The following is a 24,272-nucleotide window of genomic DNA, read 5'->3' on the forward strand; positions in this document are numbered from 1 at the left end:
AACTCACTTGACGACCAAGATATTCCCAGTCACCAATTAACCAATTTGGGTTGGTCGAGTAGTCAGTTTACTCGTCCGCTTAAGTAAGTGTTGGGAGTTCGAATCCCGCCTTGTGCATGCAGCAACCCATTGGCCAGCAACAGACCTTTAAAAGGAGCTCAAATCCACGATGGATTAGTCCTTGACCTGTCAGGTGGCTCAGGATTCGGTGGTCCAGGAACCTTTGGACCACTTAGTGGTCCAAGTAAAAAAACATGTTTTTTAAGATTTTTTAACAACTGTTACATAGTCCTTTAACTAATTTTAATTATAAATTGACCCTATATATTTTATATAATTATAAAAACGATTTTTTATTTTATAAATAATTAATTTATCATAAATTTATCATGTTCATTAACAATCAAATACAAAAACAACAACAATTAGATCATCCATGGATCCCAATTTTCTTAAAATATTACATTCGATCCGAGACGTTCTTGAGGAGTCATGAAATCGTGTTTCGCTGAAATCCAATCGATTGGACTATCAAACCAATCGATTGAAATTTAACCCAATCGATTGGATTTCAGTTTATCACTAAACAATCGATTGTATATTGCTGGTAAGCATGGTTTTGCATAAATCAATCGATTGGTGAAAGTAACCAATCGATTGAACAATGAATTAAATGTGAAATTTATGTAATTCAATCGATTGGTCACGGCTAAACAATCGATTGGTCTCAATATTCAATCGATTGGTTACGGCTAAAAATCGATTGAACTTTGCACGTAACTTCTAATTCAATCGATTGGTTTGAAACTTCAATCGATTGGAAAGTGTCCTAAATGTGTTTTTTTCAGCTTTCAATCGATTGGTATTGTAATCCAATCGATTGAAATTTCAAAATCGCTATATACTAAACCCAAACCATGCGTATTGAATTAGAAGTTACGTTTATTATTATTATTATTATTATTATGATTTTGAATTTCATTTGAGTATTTTTCTAATTAAAGATAATTATAGATAAGATATAATTAGATAAATTGATCAAATTTAATTTCTTAAATTGAAAATATGTTCTTAAGTTGAAATTGAAAAGTATTTGTTTTTAATTAAAAGATAAGATATCTTAAACAGTTTTAAGATTATTCGGCTGTTTCGCAAATTTTTTAAAAGATAGAATTCAAATTTTGTTATCTTTTTTGAGTATATATATGTGTTCAATCCGACTAATTTTGTATATGTTGACAAATTATTTTAACTATTTGCCTTTCAACCAAGTCTACTCCTAATATATTCTTCCGTTGATAATAATCATGGATATTCCTTCTAACGAAGATATAGTGGGGGTCTCAAATGATGCTACCAACACACAGAATAAGTCACTGGACTGTGATTTTATCAAAGTTGATTTTGGTGATCAACTTGAAACTACAATTCCTAGTGCAAAGGTAATCCTTAATGGTTATTTAATATCTAGTATAACGTATTACGAGTAATTTAAAATTTAATTTTTTCTTGTTTTCTACGGGATGACCAAGTTATTAATGACGATGTTATTCAAAGCGAGGATCTAAATAAAGTTCAAGAATTGTCTAGTAGAGTGGATAAGGTCCTCTCTAACATGGAGGTAATTTGATGTGACAAACAGTAACTAATATGGAGGTCCTATTTTTTGGTACTAATTCATAATGTATAATTTGTAGCTTGATGATCACGATATTCGCATGATAACCGCGGTGCATATACTCCGGAGTCGGATCAACCATAAGAAGCCACAGATTATAGCATCGGTCGAGGAGTTTTGGAATATGCACAGTTCTTATAATTAATCTAGATAGACTATAATACTTTGGTTAGTGCGTATTTATTTGTTAGAGTTAGTGGATGTACTTCCTGCGAATTTCTTTAAATGACTTCTTAAATAGAAATGTATTGCTTTGTTACTTTTCGCAATTTTACTCTATTTCTATGCACCGTATGGAGTTTTAGTTTAATTTATTTTAAAAACACATATTTTTATCATGAAGTAATGTCATTTCCATTGATTATTTCAACAACCAGCTCATACAAACCTTATTTCAACCACCAGCTCATACAAACATTAGATCAACCACCATCCCATACAAATATTATTTCAAACTATAAGTGATAAATCTGTAAATAAATAAAGCAAAATACAACCATGACGATTTTCTCTTACTTATTAATAAAATAATATTATTTTGTTACTTCTTGTTTCTAAAATTACGAAAAGAAATTAAAGTAAAAAAAATGAAAACACATTTTTTTCTACTCAAACGTTAAATTTATCCATCTTAATCGTGTTTATGAAAATAAATTCTTGTAATCGTTATTTATATTTGTAACTGCTTAGTTTTAAAACCCAAATCTTAGTTCGTTACAACCGAATTATTATCCGAATTATTTTCATACTTAGCTACTTCAATTTAATTAACATTAGTGGATTACAATTGAAATGGAAAAACTAAAGAAGCTAGCTACATACTAACAGCTAGGAGTCTAGGATTATTACCTAGCTAGATTGTCATTAATTGTAAGCAACCAATTGCTAATCCCACCAAGAAAGCAAATTCATCTTGTCATATAAGTAGAATGATTAATTCAAGTATATTATTATTGTGAAATATTGTGGAATATGTATGTACAGTATTAAAAATATATCATCAGCCGTTTTTCTACCCTTCCTATTATTCATCCAAGATCAACTTACACATAGTATTATTTATTCGATGGAATTAATGATATAGTATTCTAAAATAATTATTTCTACACATGGCAGTGAAAAAATAATCATTAGTTCCAGATATATAAAAAAGACAAAGAAATAAACATATTATAATAAATTAATAAGTATATGAATGTATTACGAGCAAGGTTCAGAGAATCGAACCGGTCATCGAACCGACAGAATCACTGGTTCACTGGTTGAACCGGTCCAACCGTGGTCTAACCAAAAAAACCATTTTAGAATAAAATAATATATAAATTTTAAATATATATCCTAAAATATAATTATAGCTTTTGATAAAGATCTTCCTACCAATCCAGTTCCTTTTGGTATAGCTTTGTGGGATAATTATAACTTTGTGGTATAATTATACCAATTCAAAATTAGACTGCATATACTACATTAAAGGAGAAATCTTATGCGTGTACAACAAATGATATATAATTACGATAATTCTTTGCAGTGAAATCATATTAGTAAAATCTCATTACACATAGAAAGCATAAGCACGACTATTGGAAGAATGTATAAAATCTCATTAATATAGTGAAAAAGAAAAAATACAAATACGGAACTGATTTTCTGCCCAAAAACATTAAAGATTATGGAGGTTGCTAACTATCACTATCTAACTCAGCCGTTGCTTCGGTACACATGTCGCCATCGTCCGAACCGATTGCTTCATTTTCTAAAACGTTGTTGTCAATGTCCTTTTGCCAAGGACATGTTGTCTTCTTATGTCCTTCCATTTGACAAACACTACAACGTTGCCGCTTCTTCCTCTTAGATGGCTGTCCTGAGCCTCCAGTGGTTGGATGCACATACGGATTGATACTTCTAGCAACACCTGAGTGAGGTTGATTATCTCCTTCGTCTGCAGCCTTGTATAATGAGTACAATCCCATAATTAAATCACGTGTCTCTTCATATCTCTCTGGTACTTTAGCAGCAACAGCAGCCAGTTGTTTAGAAAATTCCACCAAAGCACTTTGACGACTAATAACAACAGCATCCCTGGTGAACCCACTTGGATCATTGAGTGCTGATTTAACCTTTTTTGTCCATCTATCCAATACCAATGACTGGGGAATCTCACGGATGTCTCTGTCAACCAGAACTTTCACAATATGTTCGCAGGGAATACCAAATGACTCCATTCGTAAACAGGTACACATGAAGATCATTTCTTCTTGACGAAAATCAACGGTCCACGTAAAATCGGGCCTCCCATGCTTACACACAATGTATTTTATGCAATCATCGTTATTATCTATGTTCAAAACCCGCATTGATCCAGCTCTGGAGAGAAATGGCCGAAAGAAAAGAAATATCTCATGAGTGTATAACTCAGCAGCATATCTCTCTAGCAGCTCTATACAAGTTTGCATGACGGGCACCCCACGTGTAGATTCATAATCAGCACTAAATTCGTTAAAGCGCATGTGTGCTACACACCTTTGAAAATGCTCTACAAAACTTGTCAAATCATACCGCGACCCCACATACCTTCCCACAACTGAGTGTAAACCTTCACATCTTGATGTAGTTCTAAAGCCAGCAAAGAATTTTCCTCTTAGATATGCAGTAGCCCACATATGCTTCTCTTCGTACATGTTGATCACCCACGGCTTATCCTCAATTCCAAATTCTTCAATAAGCTGAACCCACTTACGCTTAAACACGGGAATCTCGTAGTCTCCTGTCATGATTTTTCTAAATTTAGATGTAAACGATGGATTTCCAACATTGCTAGTTGCATTTCGAATAAGGTGCCAAGCGCATAATCTATGTCTGACTTCGGGAAATACATCTCTCACTGCATTCCTAATCGCCATGGCCCCATCAGTTATGATTGAGGTCGGGGTCTTGCCCCTCATTGCAAACATGAGCTGACGCAGGAGCCAAACATATGTATCAGTAGTTTCGTCTGCGATTAACGCAGCAGCAAAAACAGTTGTTTGGTTGTGGTGGTTAACCCCGCTGAATATTACTAACGGACAACTATACTTGTTCTTCTTGTACGTAGCATCAAAAGCAATAACATCCCCGAAGAGTCGGTAGTCTAGTTGGCTAATCCCATCAGACCAGAACAAATTACGTAACAGACCTCTTGAATCGTGACATGCCTTGAAATATAATTGTGGATCCTTCAACCGCATATCCTCCAACTTCTTCAACACTCGTGTTGCATCACCAGGAATTTGACGCCTCTCCCGAGCAATCTTATTGTACATATCTCGGGGACCATAGCCAACAAATTCGTATCCGCCTGCTTGGCTAGCTAGAAGACTAAATATCTGTGAGGTGCTGATCCCTGACTTTAGCATGTTCATCATTTGCATAATATCTGCCTCTGACATTTTTCTGTGGGCAGGCAACATAGCACTGAATTGTGTATCCAATAGATCATGGTTGTGTTCGTCAGAGAAATAAAAGATATGCCACCTTCCACTTTCTGGTACAAATTTAACATCCATTCGGGCTTCACATCCAGTTCTTGTTTCCAACCTAGGCTCCTTCTTCCTTTTTTCCATCGTGTAATATTTCTCCATCCTGAATCCTTGCCTGTGGCATACAAACAGTTGTCTGTAAATATCGCCACTACTATTCTTGAAGGTCTTGCTCTTCCTTGCACTAAAGCCCTTCGACTTTGAGTACTTCATATAAAAATCAAATGCAAGCTGCAAAGTAGAAAAGTGGTATTTGCCAATTTTCTCCGCAAAATTCTCACTAAATTTCACAGATGTAATGTCTTGCACGGAGTCAACCGCATAAGCGGCTTCAACGATATAATCTGACGTATCAGATTCAGAAAAAAACGCTCCCTCGGTTATGATATCTCTGAAATCTTGTTCGAATTCATTCTGTTCATCCATCATATCTTGGTCAGTTACTAGCTCTTCTTGTTGGTTAAAGTCATCGTCCTCCTGGTATTGCTCATTCATCTCAGTGTCCGTAAATATACCTGACATCTTAAAATGTCCAATGAAAAAAAAAAATTCAATACACTCCATCTTATAACATTATATACAATAGATAGATTCGTATATTGCTAGCAGGGACGGATCCAGAGATTTTAATATTGAGGTGCCAATTTTTATATAATTTTTTTTAACCTATAAAAATAATAAACATATAGTTATTGGAGTTAGTTTTTTAATAGATTTATTAAGATACATATAATTATAACTTTTTCCAACAAATTTATTTTTAATATGATAATTACATAAATAAAATATAACTTTAACAATTGTAGATTACAAATTTATAAAATACCATATAATTTATAACGGGATTTGTTAAAAATGATCACATACCTTATTAACTAAAATTCATTCTTTCAAAAGTTTTAAAAAAAATTGAAAATAAATTATAAATTATTAATTAATTGAAAGACACGGTACCATTGTAGAATACAATATATAAGATATCTTTATAAAATTTTCTTTTACCAATGTGAATTTAGAAGAAGAATTAATATTTTTTACAAGAAAATAATATCTACAATACATAATGTGATTACCAAAACATAACTACTTAAGTTATTATTAATATAAAAAATATGAATGTTAAATATATTAATATAAAAAAACAAATGATTTTAAAAAAATAAATATAGAAATTATTATATAAAAACTAATTTGAAAGGTACAAAGACTTGAGGGTATGATATTAAATTAGTTAGGTAAAGATATTAGTGAATTAACAATTAAGACATAAATCTATTACATAGTGAAAAATAATACATATAAAACTATTAAATTACCTAATATTTGTTTTTATTTTTAAACACAAATTTTATATATAAGTATAATTTCTTAAAATTTTGGGGGGTTCAGGCCACTACTCGCCCCCTCTAGGTCCGTCCTGATTGCTAGCCAATTAGTAATAAAAAATAATAACATCTATTTACTTTTTAGTAATTCTCAATGTCTTGTCAGTTAATAAAAGATAAAAAAATATTTTTTCATTACACAATCAATTTTACGAATAAAGTATCGAAACGAATAATAGGAAAATTAGATATTCTATCCACTTACCTCGATTTTGTAATCAAAACGATGGATTGTTTTCTGAACACTACAATGAAAAAAATTGATTGGATCTTTGCTGATTGGTGCAACGGTGATTGATTGGTGCAACGGTGATTGTCGATTAACGATGAACAAAAGGTGGATATTAAATAGACGGATAAAAAATAAAAAAAAATTGGATATTTAGTAGATGGATGGATGTTCGAAAGAAAGACAATGAGATTTTTTATAAAGAGAGTGATACACGATTTTAATGGTGGAATTGAATAATTGGTGATGGATTATTCACCAATTTATAATGTTAATATTAAGGAAAAGATAAGATTAGAGTATCTAAATCAAAATAAAACTTTACAAAAGCAAGATAGAATTTTAATAATAAGATAGATGAATAAAAAGATAATTATCATTAATTAGCTAAATACTCAAATGAAATTCAAAATAATAATAATAATAATAATAATAATAATAATAATAATAATAATAATAATAATAATAATAGTAGCAGGAAAAAACAAATTAACAAAAGTTCAAAAATTTGGCAACTAATAGTAATAATAATCTTAGACGGATCATATTTAAAGAAGAAGTTTTAAAATTGGTAGATAGATTAAACGAAATCAAGCCCCCACCAATCGATTGAAGTATACTTAAACACAATATTCCAATCGATTGTTTTGTTATTTTAATCGATTGGAGTACATATAATTACAGTATCAATCGATTGGTTTTATATGCAATCGATTGAAATTGAAATTGATGATAATTCAATCGATTTTTAGCCGTAACCAATCGATTGAATATTGAGACCAATCGATTGTTTAGCCGTGACCAATCGATTGAATTACATAAATTTCACATTTAATTCATTGTTCAATCGATTGGTTACTTTCACCAATCGATTGATTTATGCAAAACCATGCTTACCAGCAATATACAATCGATTGTTTAGTGATAAACTGAAATCCAATCGATTGGGTTAAATTTCAATCGATTGGTTTGATAGTCCAATCGATTGGATTTCAGCGAAACACGATTTCATGACTCCTCAAGAACGTCTCGGATCGAATGTAATATTTTAAGAAAATTGGGATCCATGGATGATCTAATTGTTGTTGTTTTTGTATTTGATTGTTAATGAACATGATAAATTTATGATAAATTAATTATTTATAAAATAAAAAATCGTTTTTATAATTATATAAAATATATAGGGTCAATTTATAATTAAAATTAGTTAAAGGACTATGTAACAGTTGTTAAAAAATCTTAAAAAACATGTTTTTTTACTTGGACCACTAAATGGTCCAAAGGTTCCTGGACCACCGAATCCTGTGCCCTGTCAGGTTGGGAGATATTGTGAACAACCAAAAAAAATTTAACTTTCTTTTTCTAATTGGTTGTTTGCGTTATTTACTATATGCGTTTGTTTACCTATATTTTTTTTAATTATATTTATGTGTGTTTATTTATAAATAAATTTAATATTTAGTTATATATAAAATATATTATTTTCAAATTTTACCAAAATTATATTTGAACAAAGAATGTGAAATATTTAAATTAATTTATTCAATCGACAATTTTACTCATAATATTCATAAATTCATATGCATAACATCCATAGTTAGATATACATAATATTTATAATTTTATACTCATGACATCTATAACTTTATGGTAAATTTTACTCTACCTTTCCTATAATAATATGTAAATTATCTTCTATAACATGTCACTCTTTAATTGGTTGTTATGTTAACTATGATTAAACTATTTTATAATTAAATTATTTTTTAAAATAGATAATTGTATAATTTATTAAAATATTAAAAACTGAATTTGCTTCTTCCCCAAATCATGTTTTCAGAGAATGAATCCTAATTCTCGGTAATAACTTACGGCATGTTGCTTCTCCTCTGTTTCGACCTCCAAAATATCGCCGCTGTCGTCACAAGCAACTCCGCCGTCCTCAGCTATCCTTTTCTCTCACTCTATCTCTGTTTCTACCTTCCCTCAAAATTCTCTTACATTTGTTTTTGGTGCAGAATTATTCTAGCCATAGTTGCATAACACTATTTGTGCTCCTATCATAATAGGAGTTGTGTAATTTCTACTAAAAAAAATTAGCTTAGTCTTGTCAATCCGGCACAACAATTTTTTATGGTTAATTTAGACATTTGTTGATTATACTATCTTTGCATATTTTTCTTAGTTTAAGAGAGTATTCAATTTCTGATATTTTCAGCTCCCATTAAGAGTTTGGATTTTACCTTTGTCAAGACTTAAAATTTAATTTATGGATAGCTAGAGAGATAATTTAGACAAGAAAGGAGTGCAGATTTTGAAGTTGAAAGTAAATGAGATGAATGTGAATGAACAAGTATTTATAAAAATTATATAATCACCCATTTTGAAATATATTTAATTATAAAATGATCCTATTTTAATTAAGATGTTAATTTTTATTGGGTTAAATTAACTCAAACTAAAACTAAACATCCAATTAAAATAAGCCATGTCATAGAGGATAATTTACATATTATTTTAGAGGAGGTTGGATAGAACTCATCTAATTTTATACGTATAATGTTCATAACTAATAAATTTTTATAATTAATATTATTAAATTTTAAACTATATATTTTATTGTATATTTTAAATTATGTCATATGTGTATCAATAATTCATAATTTTAATTATTTTAATATTTTTTATTTGATATTTATATGTATATTTATTTATTAATTTTAATATAATAAATTAATAATTACTTTTAAAATTTTATTTTCTTAATTTTTGTTTTAGAATAAGCTAATATGTAAAAATATGAATTGTATAATAGAAATTATTAAAATTTTTTAATTTAACATTTATAATTTATACAGATATAACTTTTAAATACATAATATATATAATCTATAAATTGGTGTTGATTTATGAGAGAGATTAGAGAGAGAAAGAGAGCGAGAGAGAGAGATTGATCTACTTTAAATTAAGAATAAAAATATTTAAATAATATTAAATTAATTTGACTATCTATTTTAACAAATCATTCTAATTATATGAGATTGATTTATAAAATTAAAAAAACTATTATAATTTTTTAATTAATAATATTTTTATTTATGTATATGTATATATTAATTGTTTAATTAATAATTTCTATATTATTAGAATATCTTATTTTATTTAAATAATTTTAAATATTTTTTATTATGTATATGTATATATTAATTGTACATAAATATATTTAAGTTACGTACATTAATTTTTTAATTATGATTATTTTCTTATATATATATATATATATATATATATATATATATATTCATTCGGCGTTTTTTATTTTTTATTATTAATATTATTATACATGTAATTTTTATAAATTATGGTAATCTTTATTAATTACGGTAATCTTTATAAATCGCATTAGACAATTAAATTTTAATTATATATAGTCATCAATTTGATATATAATAATGCTAAATTAATCATACTGGAGTACTGGATAAAATAAATTTTAATTAATATTAAATTAATTTAATATATATTAATTATAGTCATTAATGATAGTTATTAACTTAGTTTTTTTATACTCATAATTATTTTTTTATATATTTAAATATATATTATTCGACAACTAAATTTTAACCCAATAATTCAATTTATTAACGTTAGTAAAATTTTAACTCAACTAAATATATCGGGACAACTAAAATTTTTACCTTTGTAGTTGATGATAAATTTTTACCCAACTATTAACTAATTTATACGTTAATAAATTTTTTTGTACAACTAATAGTAATATACATGATTTAGTTTTTGTTTGAATAATAATCTAAAAATATTATTTATTATTAAAATATTTTTTAACTTAATTATTTTATTTTTTTTAGTTATACTGGAAGACAATAAAAATAACACTAAATTTAAAAACTGAAAAAAAAAGAAACTTCATATTAAAACAAATTTAAAAATAATATAACTAAAAATATTTATTATAATATATAAATTGAGGTAATAATTTAAATTTTTTTAAAATTAATCTAATTAAACGCTAATATTAGAACTCAATTATTTAAATAATATTTAAAATATTCTAGATCTTAGACACATATAAATTATAGTCATTCTCGTAACAACAATTAACTAAAATAATATCAACAGTTTGAAAATTTATCAGAATCCCTGTAAATTCAGACTATACTCTTGTTATAGGTTTCATCATCCGCTATTCATGTACTACGATAAGGTATAAAATAGCCACAAAAGAGAAACTAAATTGAGTTTTATTTCCATCAATAGCATTATATTGATGCACGAAAAGACTTGTATAATTTTAGAAAAAAAAATTCAATGTTACAAAATTATTTTTTATTATGAAAAGTTTAAAAGTAAAAAATTTAAATACATTACTAATATTTGAAATTGTATCTCCAAGTACATTACAATTATTTAAAAACTAAACCTAAATTGAGAAAACTCAATTTCATTATATGCTTCAGTTTAAATATTTTTTAGTAGACATAGAAAGCATAAAAATAATGTTAAAAGCCGTTGTTCAATAAGAAATTGATATCCTAAAAAAACTAACTTTACTCACTTTCTATTAAGTTTGTCATAATGTATGAGTAGATCCAACAGTTCTTCATTAAAATAGAATTTATTATCCCTTCGTTAAACTCTTAGATTCATGTAATTAGAACCCGAATCAATCAATACAACTCAAGGCGGTATTTGATAGATGTGTATGCATGGTAAATGATTGTGGTCAAGAATAATCGCACTGTAACATTAAACCAAAAGAATAAGTTTGAGTAAGAATAATCATCAAATTATCAAAAGAACAATAGAATGATAACCAAAAAAATATATAAAAAACTATAACTTGTATCTTAAAAGGATCAACTTCCATGGAAAACGAAAATTACATTATTATTCTATGAAGTAGTTAAGAATGAATAACAAATTAAAAAATTAAACAAAATATTTTGACTCTTAAATCTAGACTAAAAAATTTATATATATTTTTTAGTAGTACGAAATTAATTATTGATATCAACATCAATTTGATACTAATATGATACACACATGTATAATAGAGAATATTAACAAAGCTATTAATATTAATGTCATATTTATGGCTAATTATGTTTAATTAAAAATTATACTATAATAATTAAAAGTATTAATGATTGGTAATTAGTCTAATTATGTATTAAATATTGAGTTTTATATAATTATAAAGAATATAATTTTTTAAAATAAATTGAGAAGAGAGAGGTATGCATAATTGTATACTGATATCATATTAGAATGCGCTACGTCAGTATTTTTGACGTTAGAATGCTACACGTAGTAAAATAATATAATAACAATGATTTAGATTTTTTATTTGAAAAAAAAAATTGTAGAATTGTGAATGTAATAATAAAGGAGAGTGTTTTGGAATTTGATTTTCATTAAATTTTATATTGACTTTTAATATAATTAAATAAAAAATTATAAAAAATTAATTGTGTCAATTAAATTAATTAAAAAAGTGATTCACATACACTCTTTTATAAATAAAAGTATTATTAACTTTTTTGAATAAAAATTTGAATCAACTATGTGTCTATGTGTGTCAAATAATTAAAGAATAATAAATAATTGTTAATATATAATTCACTAATTAATAATAAAATTTTAAATAAAGTTTAGATCTAGAATGATAGATTAATTACGAACCTATCATGTTAAAAAATATTGTGAGAACAAAAAAAAAATCTTATATTAATATAAAATTTGAAGGACCATGTATTAATGCAAGATTGATTTATGATTTAAATATATTATTTTAAGATCAACGATGACAACTCAATCATTAACTTAATTTTTTCCAAATAATTAAGCGAGCGAAAAAATCCTAACAATGAAAAAAAATAAATAAATACATAATTACCTTTAATTTTATTTTTTTATATTACGTAATAATAACTTTTTTATCATCTTATAAATAGATGCTGGAAGCCTCTTTAAGTTATCATACTCATCATCTACAATTATACTGTATCATCAAGAAAGAATGGCTTCTATGGTTCGGCTGTGTTTTTTGGTTGCCCTTTTGCTTATTACCTCTGAGCTCATGTGTTTTGCCAGGACCACACCACAAGGTACGCACCACTGCTTCTCTTTTCTCTTCTTAAATTATGATTTTTATTTATAACTTAAAATTTTTATTTCAAGGAGCCCTAGATAGAGGAGAATAGTCTCTTAACCTTTCAATTATGTATGTAAATTGTTGGAATGAATTTAAACAGGAAAAGAGTATGAAGATCAAGACCCAGATAGAAATGATTCCCTCCCTCTGGCACTAGCAGGTAAATAATAACAATAAATAAATAAATAAGAGGTTCAAATTTAATGTTTTGAAAAAAATGTCATTAATTTGAATGGTTGTTTTGCAGAAGATCCGGAGAAAACACAAGTAATAAGTGAGGATGACTATGGAGATCCAGGGGCCAATCCTAAACATACTCCGCCACCCCCACCGCCGCTTTGAGTTATAGTTTTAGATATTACCCGGAAGGCTATAAGCCTAATCTGCATAGGGAACAAAACTTAAATAATATACAAGGAATAAAACGTTATTTCTATGTTATTAATTTTGTTTTTATTAGGAAAATAATATTTTCTACCTTTAATATTTGAGATTGATTTTGGTTTTATCCTAAGTTTTATTTTCTATGGAGTTTATTTGTGTGGTTTTTGGATGTTACAATTTTATTTTTTAGTTAATGAATTATCATTTTTATTTACGAATATTTAAAGATAAAAATTTATATGCAATTGTTTTCATATGAAATTGATAGTTAAAATTATTAAATAATTTGATAAATTTGACTAAATTATAATCTAATGACTATTAACTATCAATTTTATATGAATATAACTGCATATAAATTTTTATTATATTTAAATATTAAAAAATTTATTCGTAGAAATACAAACATATTTTTGTACTCATGAAAAATAGATTTTTTTTTTTTTTGAATAATTAAAATTAAGCTCTTAAGATATATTATCGCGTAGTTTGGTAAAGTTTTTTAAAGAGATGTTTGTATTTTTTAAAAATTCAAGCTCTTTATTTTATGTTTGGTAAATCAGAAAGATCATGTATTTGTATTTGCAGTTTTTAAAAAATCAGAATACTTTTAAAAACATTTAAGATAGAGTTTTTTAAAGTTAGCTTTTACTTTTTAAAATTTAAAAGTCTAATATAATTTCATATATTCACTAATTTTTAAATTTAATACTTGTATTTATGTCTATTATAATATTTTTAAATTTTAAAAACATTTTACCAAATGTAATTGTTATTGCTTGTATTTATTAAAAATTATTTTTAATTTAATTTACCAAATATAATAACTTTTAAAAAGTCATATTTTAAAAATTAGCATTTATAAATACGGTTAGGAATAATAATTATCTGTAGTGTAGTTTGGTTAGGAGTGAATTGTCTGCTATTCATTTATAGAAAAATCTTGAAAATACGGTTTAACATTCAGAGCTTTTGGAGTTTTTATTATAACGATAATTTATATTTAATTTAAAACTAATATATAAATACTAAAAATCAGGTAACACATTTATATATAAATATATTTATAATTTAATTTAGTATTTTAAAATATATTTTATACAAATTATTAATTTGATAATTAATTTTTTATACACATGTAATATAATTGTATTTTTTTTTAAATTACACTAGAAAATACATTTAATTTTTTAAAAATTTATTTTTAATTCATAATAACTTTCAAACATATATTTGAAATTTTTTACTGTAACACTTTACCACACAGAACTTTACGCTTAAGCTGTAAAATAGAGGTGGTGTGGTATTACGGCCTCTAAAATAAAATATATACATATAGTAGTAGAAAGAATATAATAACTAGGAGCCTTGAAAAATAGGTGAAACAAAATTCGCAAAATAAAAAATGCAACGTTCAGGAAATGAGATTACTTGCGTGCTAAGAAACCTAAAGATCATAGGTATAAATAAACAAAAAGAGAGAATAGAGAGTCAAGGATACAGAATAACTAGCTCCTAACTCAGCCTGCGAAGCCAAGGTTGGCCGGAGAATATTTACAGCATACATATATACATATCCCGAGATATCCAAAATACAGAGATAAAACCCTAGCTCTCCTTAAGCCTCCAAGAGGAACAAAATCAACAAGTTATGCGGAGAGAAAGCTAAGTACATATATACACAACTATACAGCAACAGAAACCCAGAAACCACTCCGCTTCAGAAGTCCAGACGTCTAGCGAGCCTCTCGACCTGCATCTGAAAAACAAAAATACAGTATGGGGTGAGAACCGGAGGTTCTCAGCATGGTAAAGGTGCCACACATGTAAGATATAAGGTCCTGGGATTGCCATAGGCAATCCTAGAACGCCGACACTCAGATTGAAAAGCTTAAAAGTATTAAACAGAAACCATAAACAGAGGATAGGTATCTAGGAAATTCTAAACTCAACTTAAACTTAAACTTAATACCCAACCTGCTCACCTTTCTTCCGTTCCTCCATCTCTAGAGAATTTGCAAAGACAGGCAAACAAACAATTGCAAGCACAAGTAGAAAACAAGTAGTGCAAGTAGCAATTATTACAATTAACATAATATATTCAGTTAGGCATTCCCACATAAGGCATAACAAACAAACAAACAGAATGCACATGATGTATACCTGTCCTATGGCTGATGAGGCTCATCTGTCGGTTATCAAGCTAACCCGACAAGTCCGAAACCCTTGAACTGTTCCTCGTCGCGCATTCCTATGAGTCTATGCATACCTTTCTCATTTCGTTCATACATTCAAACTTTCATATATAACTCACTCACTCGGGGATATCCATTCCCAGGAATTTATACGTGCTCGGTCACCCTTACGACGTAGGGTCAACAGAATATCGAGTCTCAACCTGGAACACGTGGTGGCAAGCCACGGTTCTGTACCCAGGGAAACTTGTATCTCAGATAACATTAAATTCATAAGCTGCATAATATTCATAACCATTCGTATTCATTACATAATCATTCATCATAGCCATGGCATCATATAGCCATCATACATACACATTCTCCTCATATAACTCATCACTTTTAACCTTTACTTCATCCCCAAGTTACCTCTATTTCCTAGCTTCGACTTACTATTAGAGTTACTACTATGATCGGGGCTAAAAGAGTGAAAATAGAGGTTTAGAAGTTTAAAATTTGACTTAAAAACACAAAATCCATTTTTGTTAAAATAGGGGCTACGCGTACGTGTGGGCGTGCGGAAATCCTTGCTCGCGTACGCGAGAACCCCAGCCTAAAAGCGTTGGTCGCGTACATAAATCCCAGGTTACGTGTACGCATGAGCCACGCGTACGCGTGGGCATGAAAAAGTCATTACTCGCGTACGTAAGCTCCCTGCTCGCGTACGCGAGAACCCCAACCCAAAAGGGTTGATCACGTCGCGAGCAGCTGAACGCGTACACAAATGCCGGGTCACGCGTACGCGTGGACCACGCGTACGCTTGAGCGTACATTTTTCAAAAAAAATTGCATAAGTTTGAAAAGCTGCAGAATTCCAACTTTTTAACCCCAACTTTCGACGTGCATAACTTCTTCGTTAAAAATTATTTTTCTTCCGTTCTTCGAACGACGTAAACTTCACAGATCCAATTTTCATATAAAATAAATTTGAAACAATTTGGGGGTCTGAAATCCGAGTTATGCCTCGTCGAAGTTAAGCCAAAAATCAATTTTTTTACAGAACTTCAAAACCTCAATTTTCCATCAAATGACCTTTCAAAATCAACCTATAACATACACATTCATCTCCAACTCAACAATATCATAACAACATCATTCCACATTCAATCACCCTACATCAAACCCCATTTTCTTTTAACAATTCTAGCATATCAACATCATACCTACAACAACATAATCATCTACAATCCATTGTCCATACAAGACCATTACCATCAACTTGCCATTCCTCATCAACACGTCATTAAATATTTGTTTTCTCCATATCCATCATCAAACAACAATCAACTATTAGCTTAATTCACCATTATACTCAAGGCACTAAACAATTTGACATACACATGCATTCAAATCCTATCCTATGGTCCTTTAGCCTAAATCTTCACATAACATTATATATTACATACGTGAAACCCAAATCATACTTTGGCCGATTTCCACGTTTGCCCAAGGCAACCACTTAAGCCACACACACAGAGCCTCACAAGTTCCAAAATCACCAAAACCTTGGCACCAATCCTCCACCAAACCTCCAAATGTCCACAATTCAGTTCCAATATATGTATATACACCTAAATTCACATATTTCATACATATATACTTCAAAACTCAGAATTTAACATACTGAAAACAAAGATTGGCTAGGGTTAGATACCTCACCGTACCCACAGATCAAGAGAGCCAAGTTCAACGAATTTCGCCAGCTAATTCGAACCTAGAGAAGCTTACCAATTCTTCAACTTGGCACTCACAATTTTTGAAAATTAAAGGGGGTAGAAAAACTGGGATGATAGAGAAGCTTACCAATAAAATTGTTCTGGTAGAATTGTAGAGCTCGACGCGGTGGACACGTGGCCGCAAACAGTACGACGATCGGAGCTCGGAGTGAGAAGTTATAGCAATTTGAGTGTTTGAATGAAGGTTTGGAAGCTTACATGTTCTTCCTCTTCATGTTGAGCTTCTCAGCGTGTTGCATGCCAAATGAGGAAGAGAATGAGCTTCAGCTCATTTAAGTGATGGGTCCGTTTGGGCCAAGTTCGACCCAATTTTGGGCCAAATTCTTTGAAATTAGTATCAAAATTCTTGTTTTAAAGAACTCTATCCTATTTTAATATAATATTCAGATTTTTAATTTTTCTTTTTAAAATTTAATTTATTTACTAATTTAGCGAGGTTTACATCCTACCCACCTAATTAAGAATTTTGTCCACAAAATTCAAATTCAGTTACCTAAAAAGAGGTGTGGGTAGTAGTCCTTCCACATGTCCGATTTGAGCTCCCAAGTATGCTCTTCAATACCAGCCCAACTCCAAGCTACTTTCACTAATGATACTTCTTTCCCACGTAAACACTTGATGCTGGTGTCGTTAATCCTAACCGGAGTTACCGGTAGTGTCAGATCTTCCCTCACTTGAACCGATTCCTACTCTAGAACATGACTTGCGTCAGGAATATATTTTCGAAGCTGCAAGACGTGAAATACGTCGTGTAGATTCGAAAGATGCGGCGGTAAAGCGACCCTATAAGCTACTGGTCCAATTCTCTTCAGGATCTCAAATGGTCCAATGTAACGTGGATTCAGTTTCTTAGTCTTAATGGCTCTTCCCACTCCAGTGGTTAGAGTAACCTTCAAAAACACATCCTCCCTGATGAGTCCATATTTGATGGTATATTTCGACTCACTTTGAATGGATTTTAGCATATGAACTCACACTTAAGCACCAAAATAGCATACTTTTGTGTTTGATCCCTAATTTGATCTTAAATGTGAAAACATAAAATTTTGTACTTTAATAGAGCAATTTAATCCCACCTTTGTGCCATTCGATGCCGTGATATGGTTTGTGAGTGATTTCAGGCCTTGAAGGCAAGAATGGAAGGATAAAAGTGGAAGAAAGCATGTACAAGGGAGAAAATATGAAGAAAACAAGGAAAAGCATACACAGCGAAGTGTGCGTGCGCACAGCCTTGCGTGCGCGCGCACAGACAAGAATTTTCATGTGTGCGTACGCACGCACTTGTGTGTACGCACAGGTCAATTTTCAGCCGCGTGTGCGGACGCACGCGTCTGTGCGTCCGCACAGGTCCCTGCACGTGAATTCATTAATGAAGCACGCGCTGCGCGAATTTGGAGGCCCTTGGCTCATTTTTGGAAGGCTGAAATGCTATTCTGGAGTGCTATATAAAGGAGACTTCAACACTTATCAAAGGGGGAGACATTGGAGCAATTTTTACATAGTTTTCATAATAATTAGGAGTAGGAGTAGTGTAGAGTAGATAGCTCTCCTAGGGTTTATCAATTTCTATTGTAGCATTTTATAGCAAGCTTTGATTTTGGATTTTACTTCTTCAATTGTAAGCACTCTCAATTTCTTCTTTAATTCAAGCACTTTTACTTTTATTTCCTTTTGGTTCAAGTTACTTTGTTCATATTGCAATTTTGTGTTCCTTGAAGTTTTGGTTGATGAATTTTACATTTCATGCTTCCTTTATGTTTGATTGCTTGTTTATGTTTGGTTTTGTTGATAGTTGGTTATAGTTTTACATTTTACTTTGCAATTTTCGATGCTTTACTTTTATGCACACAAGGTGTTTGTGAAAATGCCAACTCTAGATTTTGAATAGATTTTCCCATCTTGGCTTGTGGTTTGAGTTCCTAGGATACTAGAGTCATAATGTCCGATATTTAGTGGTAATTCTTGGGTAGTTATTTGACTCTTGTTTCCATTGACGCTAGCCTTTTATAAACTAGTTTCGTAAGTTGGTTAGGACTTATGGATTAAGGTCAACTATGCTTGCTTGACTTACTCCTCGATGGTTGGGGTTGACTAGGCGAGATTGACTCATGATAATTACCATAGTTGTGGTTATGGCAATGGTAGGACTCCTTGGATACTCATTCCCAAGTCAAGATTCTTTTATTGCGGTTATAGCATTTTCACTAGTTTTGATCTCACCTCCCCTTAATTGCATTAATTACAGTTTTGATTATTGCTTAGTTCTTTTATTGCTTGGTTCTTTTAATCTTTTGTTCTTTAATTACAAAACCCCCTTCTGTCCTCTTTACAACCGAAGGAAGTAACATTTCATTTGCATTCCTAGGGAGAACGACCCGAGGTTTAACTACTCTCGGTTTAGATTAGAAGTTGTAAACTTTGATCGAGCATTACTTGTTGGTTGAGAACTATACTTGCAACGAGGTTATTGCTCCTTTACCGAGAAGGAATTCTCAACCGATGAATTTGCTCGCATCACTCCCCTTCCTCAAACTCCAAAGGCTTCTGCCTCTGATCGGCATAGCTCTTTTGACGGCTTTGAGCTATGAGCATTCGGCTTTGGATCTTCTTTATCTGTTCTGTGGTCTCAGCTATTATCTCAGGCCTAGCAAGCTTCTTTCTCCTGCTTCATACCAGCATAGCGAAGATTGACATTTCCTACCATACAAAGCCTCATATGGAGCCATTTCGATGCTCGCATGGTAGCTGTTGTTATAAGCAAACTCCACTAGTGGCATATACCGATCCCAGCTCGCCGACTGGTCCAAAACACAAGCTCTCAGCATATCCTCCAAAGTCTGGATGGTTCTTTCTAACTGACCATCTGTCTGAGGGTGATATGCAGTGCTTAGGCTTAATTGAGTGCCAAATGCTCGCTGAAAGGCTCCCTAGAACCTTGATGTGAATCGAGGATCCCTGTCGGATATAATGGTGGAAGGTATGCCATGTAATCTCACAATTTCCTTAATGTATAGTCGTGATAACTCCTCCATCGTGCAACTTATCCGAATGGGGAGAAAGTGAGCCGACTTGGTCAATCGGTCCACAACCACCCAAATGGTGTCATAACCCATCCGAGTCCTAGGTAAGCCCAACACGAAGTCCATTGCAATACTCTCCCACTTCCATTGTGGAATATCCAAAGGCTGAAGGGTTCCTAATGGTCTTTGGTACTCAATCTTAACTTTCTGGCAAGTTAAACACTTGGATACGTGCACTGCTACATCATTCTTCATTCTCGGCCACCAGAACATCGCTTTCAAATCTTGGTACATCTTGGTGCTTCCCGGGTGGATAGAGAACCCGCTCTTATGAGCCTCCTCCAAGATACTTTGTCGCAAATCTCCGACATCTGGTACAATAGTTCGATCCTTGAACCTCCATAAGCTGTTCTTATCCTCTGATACTCTTCACCGCTTTCCCTGCTCAATTGCCGGCAAAACCTTATACAACTCTTTATTATTCTAATGAGCCTTTAGAAGTTCAGCTTTGAAATCACTGGAAATCTGTAGTTGACTTAAGCACAGAGTCCCAAACTCTTCTCTAACTCTCGGTTTCAAACCTTGGAATGCTTGCAGTAACTCTTCCTCTCGCAGCATCATCCAAGCAGCACATAGAGATTTCCGACTCAAGGCATCTGCCATAACGTTCGCCTTTCTAGGATGGTAGTTCAACTCGAAGTCGTAGTCTTTCAGAAGCTCCATCCACCTCCTCTGACGCATATTCAACTCTTTCTTCTCAAAGAGTACTTCAAGCTCTTATGATTTGAGAAAATTTGAAACTTAACGCTGTAAAGATAATGTCTCCAGATCTTCAGAGCAAAGACAACGGTAGCAAGTTCTAAGTCGTGAGTTGGATAGTTCATCACATGCGGCCTTAACTACCGTGAGGTATATGCCACAACCTTATGGTGCTGCATCAGCACACACCCTAGACCCTTCAAGGATGCATCGCAGTACACCTCAAACGGCTCACTCGGCTTGGGCAGTACTAGCACATGTGCAGTGGTCAACCTCTGTTTCAATGCTAGAAAACTCTCTTTACACTCAGGTGTCCAGACGAAAGGCACATCTTTCCTAGTCAGCTTGGTTAAAGGTATGGTGAGCTGTGAAAATCCCCTAATGAATCTCCGATAATAACCCGCTAAACCTAAGAAACTCCTAATCTCTGTCACTGAAGCTGGTCGCTCCCAATTCATCACTGTTTTAACCTTAGCAGGATCTACTGCTATTCCCTGCTTGCTCACCACGTGGCCAAAAAACTTCAACTCACTATTCCAAAATTCGCACTTAGATAGCTTAGCATGCAATTTCCTATCTTTCAAGATTTGCAACACAGTCCGTAAGTGATCTGCATGCTCAGCTTCTGTCTTGGAGTAAATAAGAATGTCATCGATGAATACGACAACAAACTTATCCAGATACGGATGAAAATTTCTATTCATGTAATCCATGAATATATTGCCGGAGCGTTAGTCAACCTCAAAGACATCACTGTGTACTCATAATGTCCATAGCGCGTTCTAAAAGCAATTTTGGGAATATCCTAATCTCTAACCCTTATCTGGTGGTATCTGGAACACAAATCAATCTTAGAAAATACACCGACTCCTTGTAACTAGTCCATTAGGTCGTCAATGCTTGGCAATGGATATTTATTCTTCATGATAACCTTATTCAGCTGCTGATAATCGACACACAGGTGCATACTCCCGTCTTTCTTCTTTACCAGTAACACTGGCGCTCCCCACGGAGAAACACTCGGTCAAATAAAGTGTTTTCCCAATAGATCTTTCAGCTGAGCCTTCAGCTCAACCATTTCTAGAGGTGACATCCTATAAGCAGCACTCGAGATCCGACCAGCTCCAGGCACCAACTCAATAGCAAATTAACCTCTCGGTTAGGTGGGAATTCATTAAATCATTCGGAAACACTTCAGAAAACTCACAAACAACCGGAATCTACTCCAAGCTTTTATCATCACCCAAAACACCCGAAGTTAATAGCAGATACTCTAGCATTCAGTCCCAAAACAATTCACTACCATAGAGTTCAAATAATAGCTATTCGCCACAACCGGCCCTTCCGTATCTTCCGGCATAAAGCATACTGATTTCACAAAACAATCAAGCAAGACATGATTCTTAGACAACCAATCTAGTCCCAAAATGAGATCAAGACCAGTCATCAACAGACAAATCAGATCATGCACGAATTCACGTTGTTGTACTTGAAACGGAACTTGTGGACATCCTAACCGAGTCACCATAGCTTTATGGGTAGCATTATACACTTTTAAATCATAGCCCAAGACCACTATTTTCAATCCTAGTTCATCCGCCTTCTCAAATGCAATAAACGAATGTGTTGCTCCTGAATCAAATAAGGCATTTAAAACTTTACCGGCCAACTCACAGTTTCCTCTAATCAGTGTCTCTGACCCCTCAGCACCTGCTGCAGTAGTAGTGTAAACTCTCCCTGGCTGATGTACCCTTCCGGTCTCATATGCCCGGGTTGTCCACAAAAGTAACATACCCTAGTACCAAATCTGCATGGGACTCTCGGATGATATTTCCCGCATCTCTGATAGCTCAAGTCCTGCTGTGGCTGCTTTCCAAGTTGCCCTGTCCCTGATTGTTTTGAGGGACAAAGCCGCCACCCTTGAAGTTTCTGCCCCTTGGGGCAAAATTCCTCCCTGGAGTCCTCTGGAAAGGCACCCTCAGACTTCCTTCTCTGCTACAGCCTTTCTCACACACTCTTCCGCCACTCTATTCTTATTTACGAGCTCGAAAAAGACTCTGATTTTCATTGGTGCAACAAAACTCAAAATATCGCTCCGAAGGCCTCCCTCATACTTGATGCATTTCCATTCAGCAAAATTCTCCGGAGCTCCTTGACAAATCTGGAAAAAGCGACACAATTCCTCAAACCTGCTAGTATACTCAGTAACAGTCATCTGGCCTGTTTCAGCTGAAGTAGTTCAAGTTCTTTAGCATTCTTGACTGAACTGGGAAAGTATTTCTTGTAGAACTCTGTTCGAAACAATTCCCAAGAAATCACGTCACTATCTGGCTGCAGGATTCGCCGTGTTCCCTGCCACCAGTGCTGGGCCTCGCCTTGTAGCTGATAAGTTCCAAACTCAATCCACTGCTCTTCAGGAACCTGTTGAGCCTGTAGTGCTCGCTCTATAGCCTGAATCCAGTTATCCGCATCGGTAGGGTTTGAGGTTCTCCTGAAGGTCGGAAGATGAACCTTCAGGAAGGAGGAAAGAGTCATTGGACCCTCTTCGTCGTTATTGTTCCCGTGGTTACCATTGTTTATTTGATTACCCAAGGCCTTGGCTGTTGCTTGCATAGCCGTAGCCATGTTTTCCAGGGCAGCCATGAAGTCTACTGGGTCATTCCCTATCGGGCCAGGATTAGCATTGCCTATTCTACCTCTGCCTCTCCCTCGACCGTATCCGCGAGTGGACATCTGGTTCCTATACACACCAAATGAGTGATATCAAGTTGATCAGTTTCAATATCGCAAGTGTAGTGCTTCAAGTCCCCAAATGCATGCTCATGAATGTTTATGCCACATATATCAGTTAGATATCCTAATAGCACATAGACACATACACAGAGAATACACAGAAGCATAGTCAGTCCGTCCCTTAGGCTCTACAGGAACGAACTGCTCTAATACCATAATGTAACACCCTACCACATAGAGCTTTACACTTAAGCCATAAAACAGAGGTGGTGTGGTATTACGGCCTCTAAAATAAAATATATGCATATATATAGTAGTAGAAAGAATATAATAACTAGGAGCCTTGAAAAACAGGTTAAACAAAAATCGCAAAATAAGGAGCGCAATGCTCAGGAAACGAGATTACTTGCATGCTAAGAAA

General features: G+C 32.4%; 4 protein-coding genes across 4 annotated transcripts; 1 reads left to right on the forward strand and 3 right to left on the reverse strand.

Moving 5' to 3' along the window:
* Positions 1–3,357: 3,357 nt before the first annotated feature.
* Positions 3,358–5,715, reverse strand: LOC112720852 (protein FAR1-RELATED SEQUENCE 5-like). Its single transcript, XM_025771947.1, has one exon. The coding sequence runs from the start codon at positions 5,713–5,715 to the stop codon at positions 3,358–3,360; it is 2,358 nt and encodes a 785-aa protein (XP_025627732.1).
* A 7,095-nt stretch (positions 5,716–12,810) lies between these two features.
* On the forward strand, positions 12,811–13,488 carry LOC112723754 (uncharacterized). Its single transcript, XM_025775192.3, has 3 exons — positions 12,811–12,935; positions 13,083–13,142; positions 13,230–13,488. Exons 1-3 carry the CDS (start codon positions 12,848–12,850, stop codon positions 13,322–13,324), a joined length of 243 nt encoding a protein of 80 aa, XP_025630977.1. The 5' UTR covers positions 12,811–12,847; the 3' UTR covers positions 13,325–13,488.
* Positions 13,489–21,258: 7,770 nt separating this feature from the next.
* On the reverse strand, positions 21,259–21,831 carry LOC114924640 (uncharacterized mitochondrial protein AtMg00860-like). Its single transcript, XM_029289877.1, has one exon. The coding sequence runs from the start codon at positions 21,829–21,831 to the stop codon at positions 21,259–21,261; it is 573 nt and encodes a 190-aa protein (XP_029145710.1).
* Positions 21,832–22,391: 560 nt separating this feature from the next.
* Positions 22,392–22,910, reverse strand: LOC112720854 (uncharacterized). The gene has a single exon (XM_025771948.1). The coding sequence runs from the start codon at positions 22,908–22,910 to the stop codon at positions 22,392–22,394; it is 519 nt and encodes a 172-aa protein (XP_025627733.1).
* Between the last annotated feature and the right edge of the window lie 1,362 nt (positions 22,911–24,272).

The sequence above is a fragment of the Arachis hypogaea genome, chromosome 11 (assembly GCF_003086295.3).
Source record: "Arachis hypogaea cultivar Tifrunner chromosome 11, arahy.Tifrunner.gnm2.J5K5, whole genome shotgun sequence".
In the NCBI taxonomy this organism is placed as follows: Eukaryota; Viridiplantae; Streptophyta; class Magnoliopsida; order Fabales; family Fabaceae; genus Arachis; species Arachis hypogaea.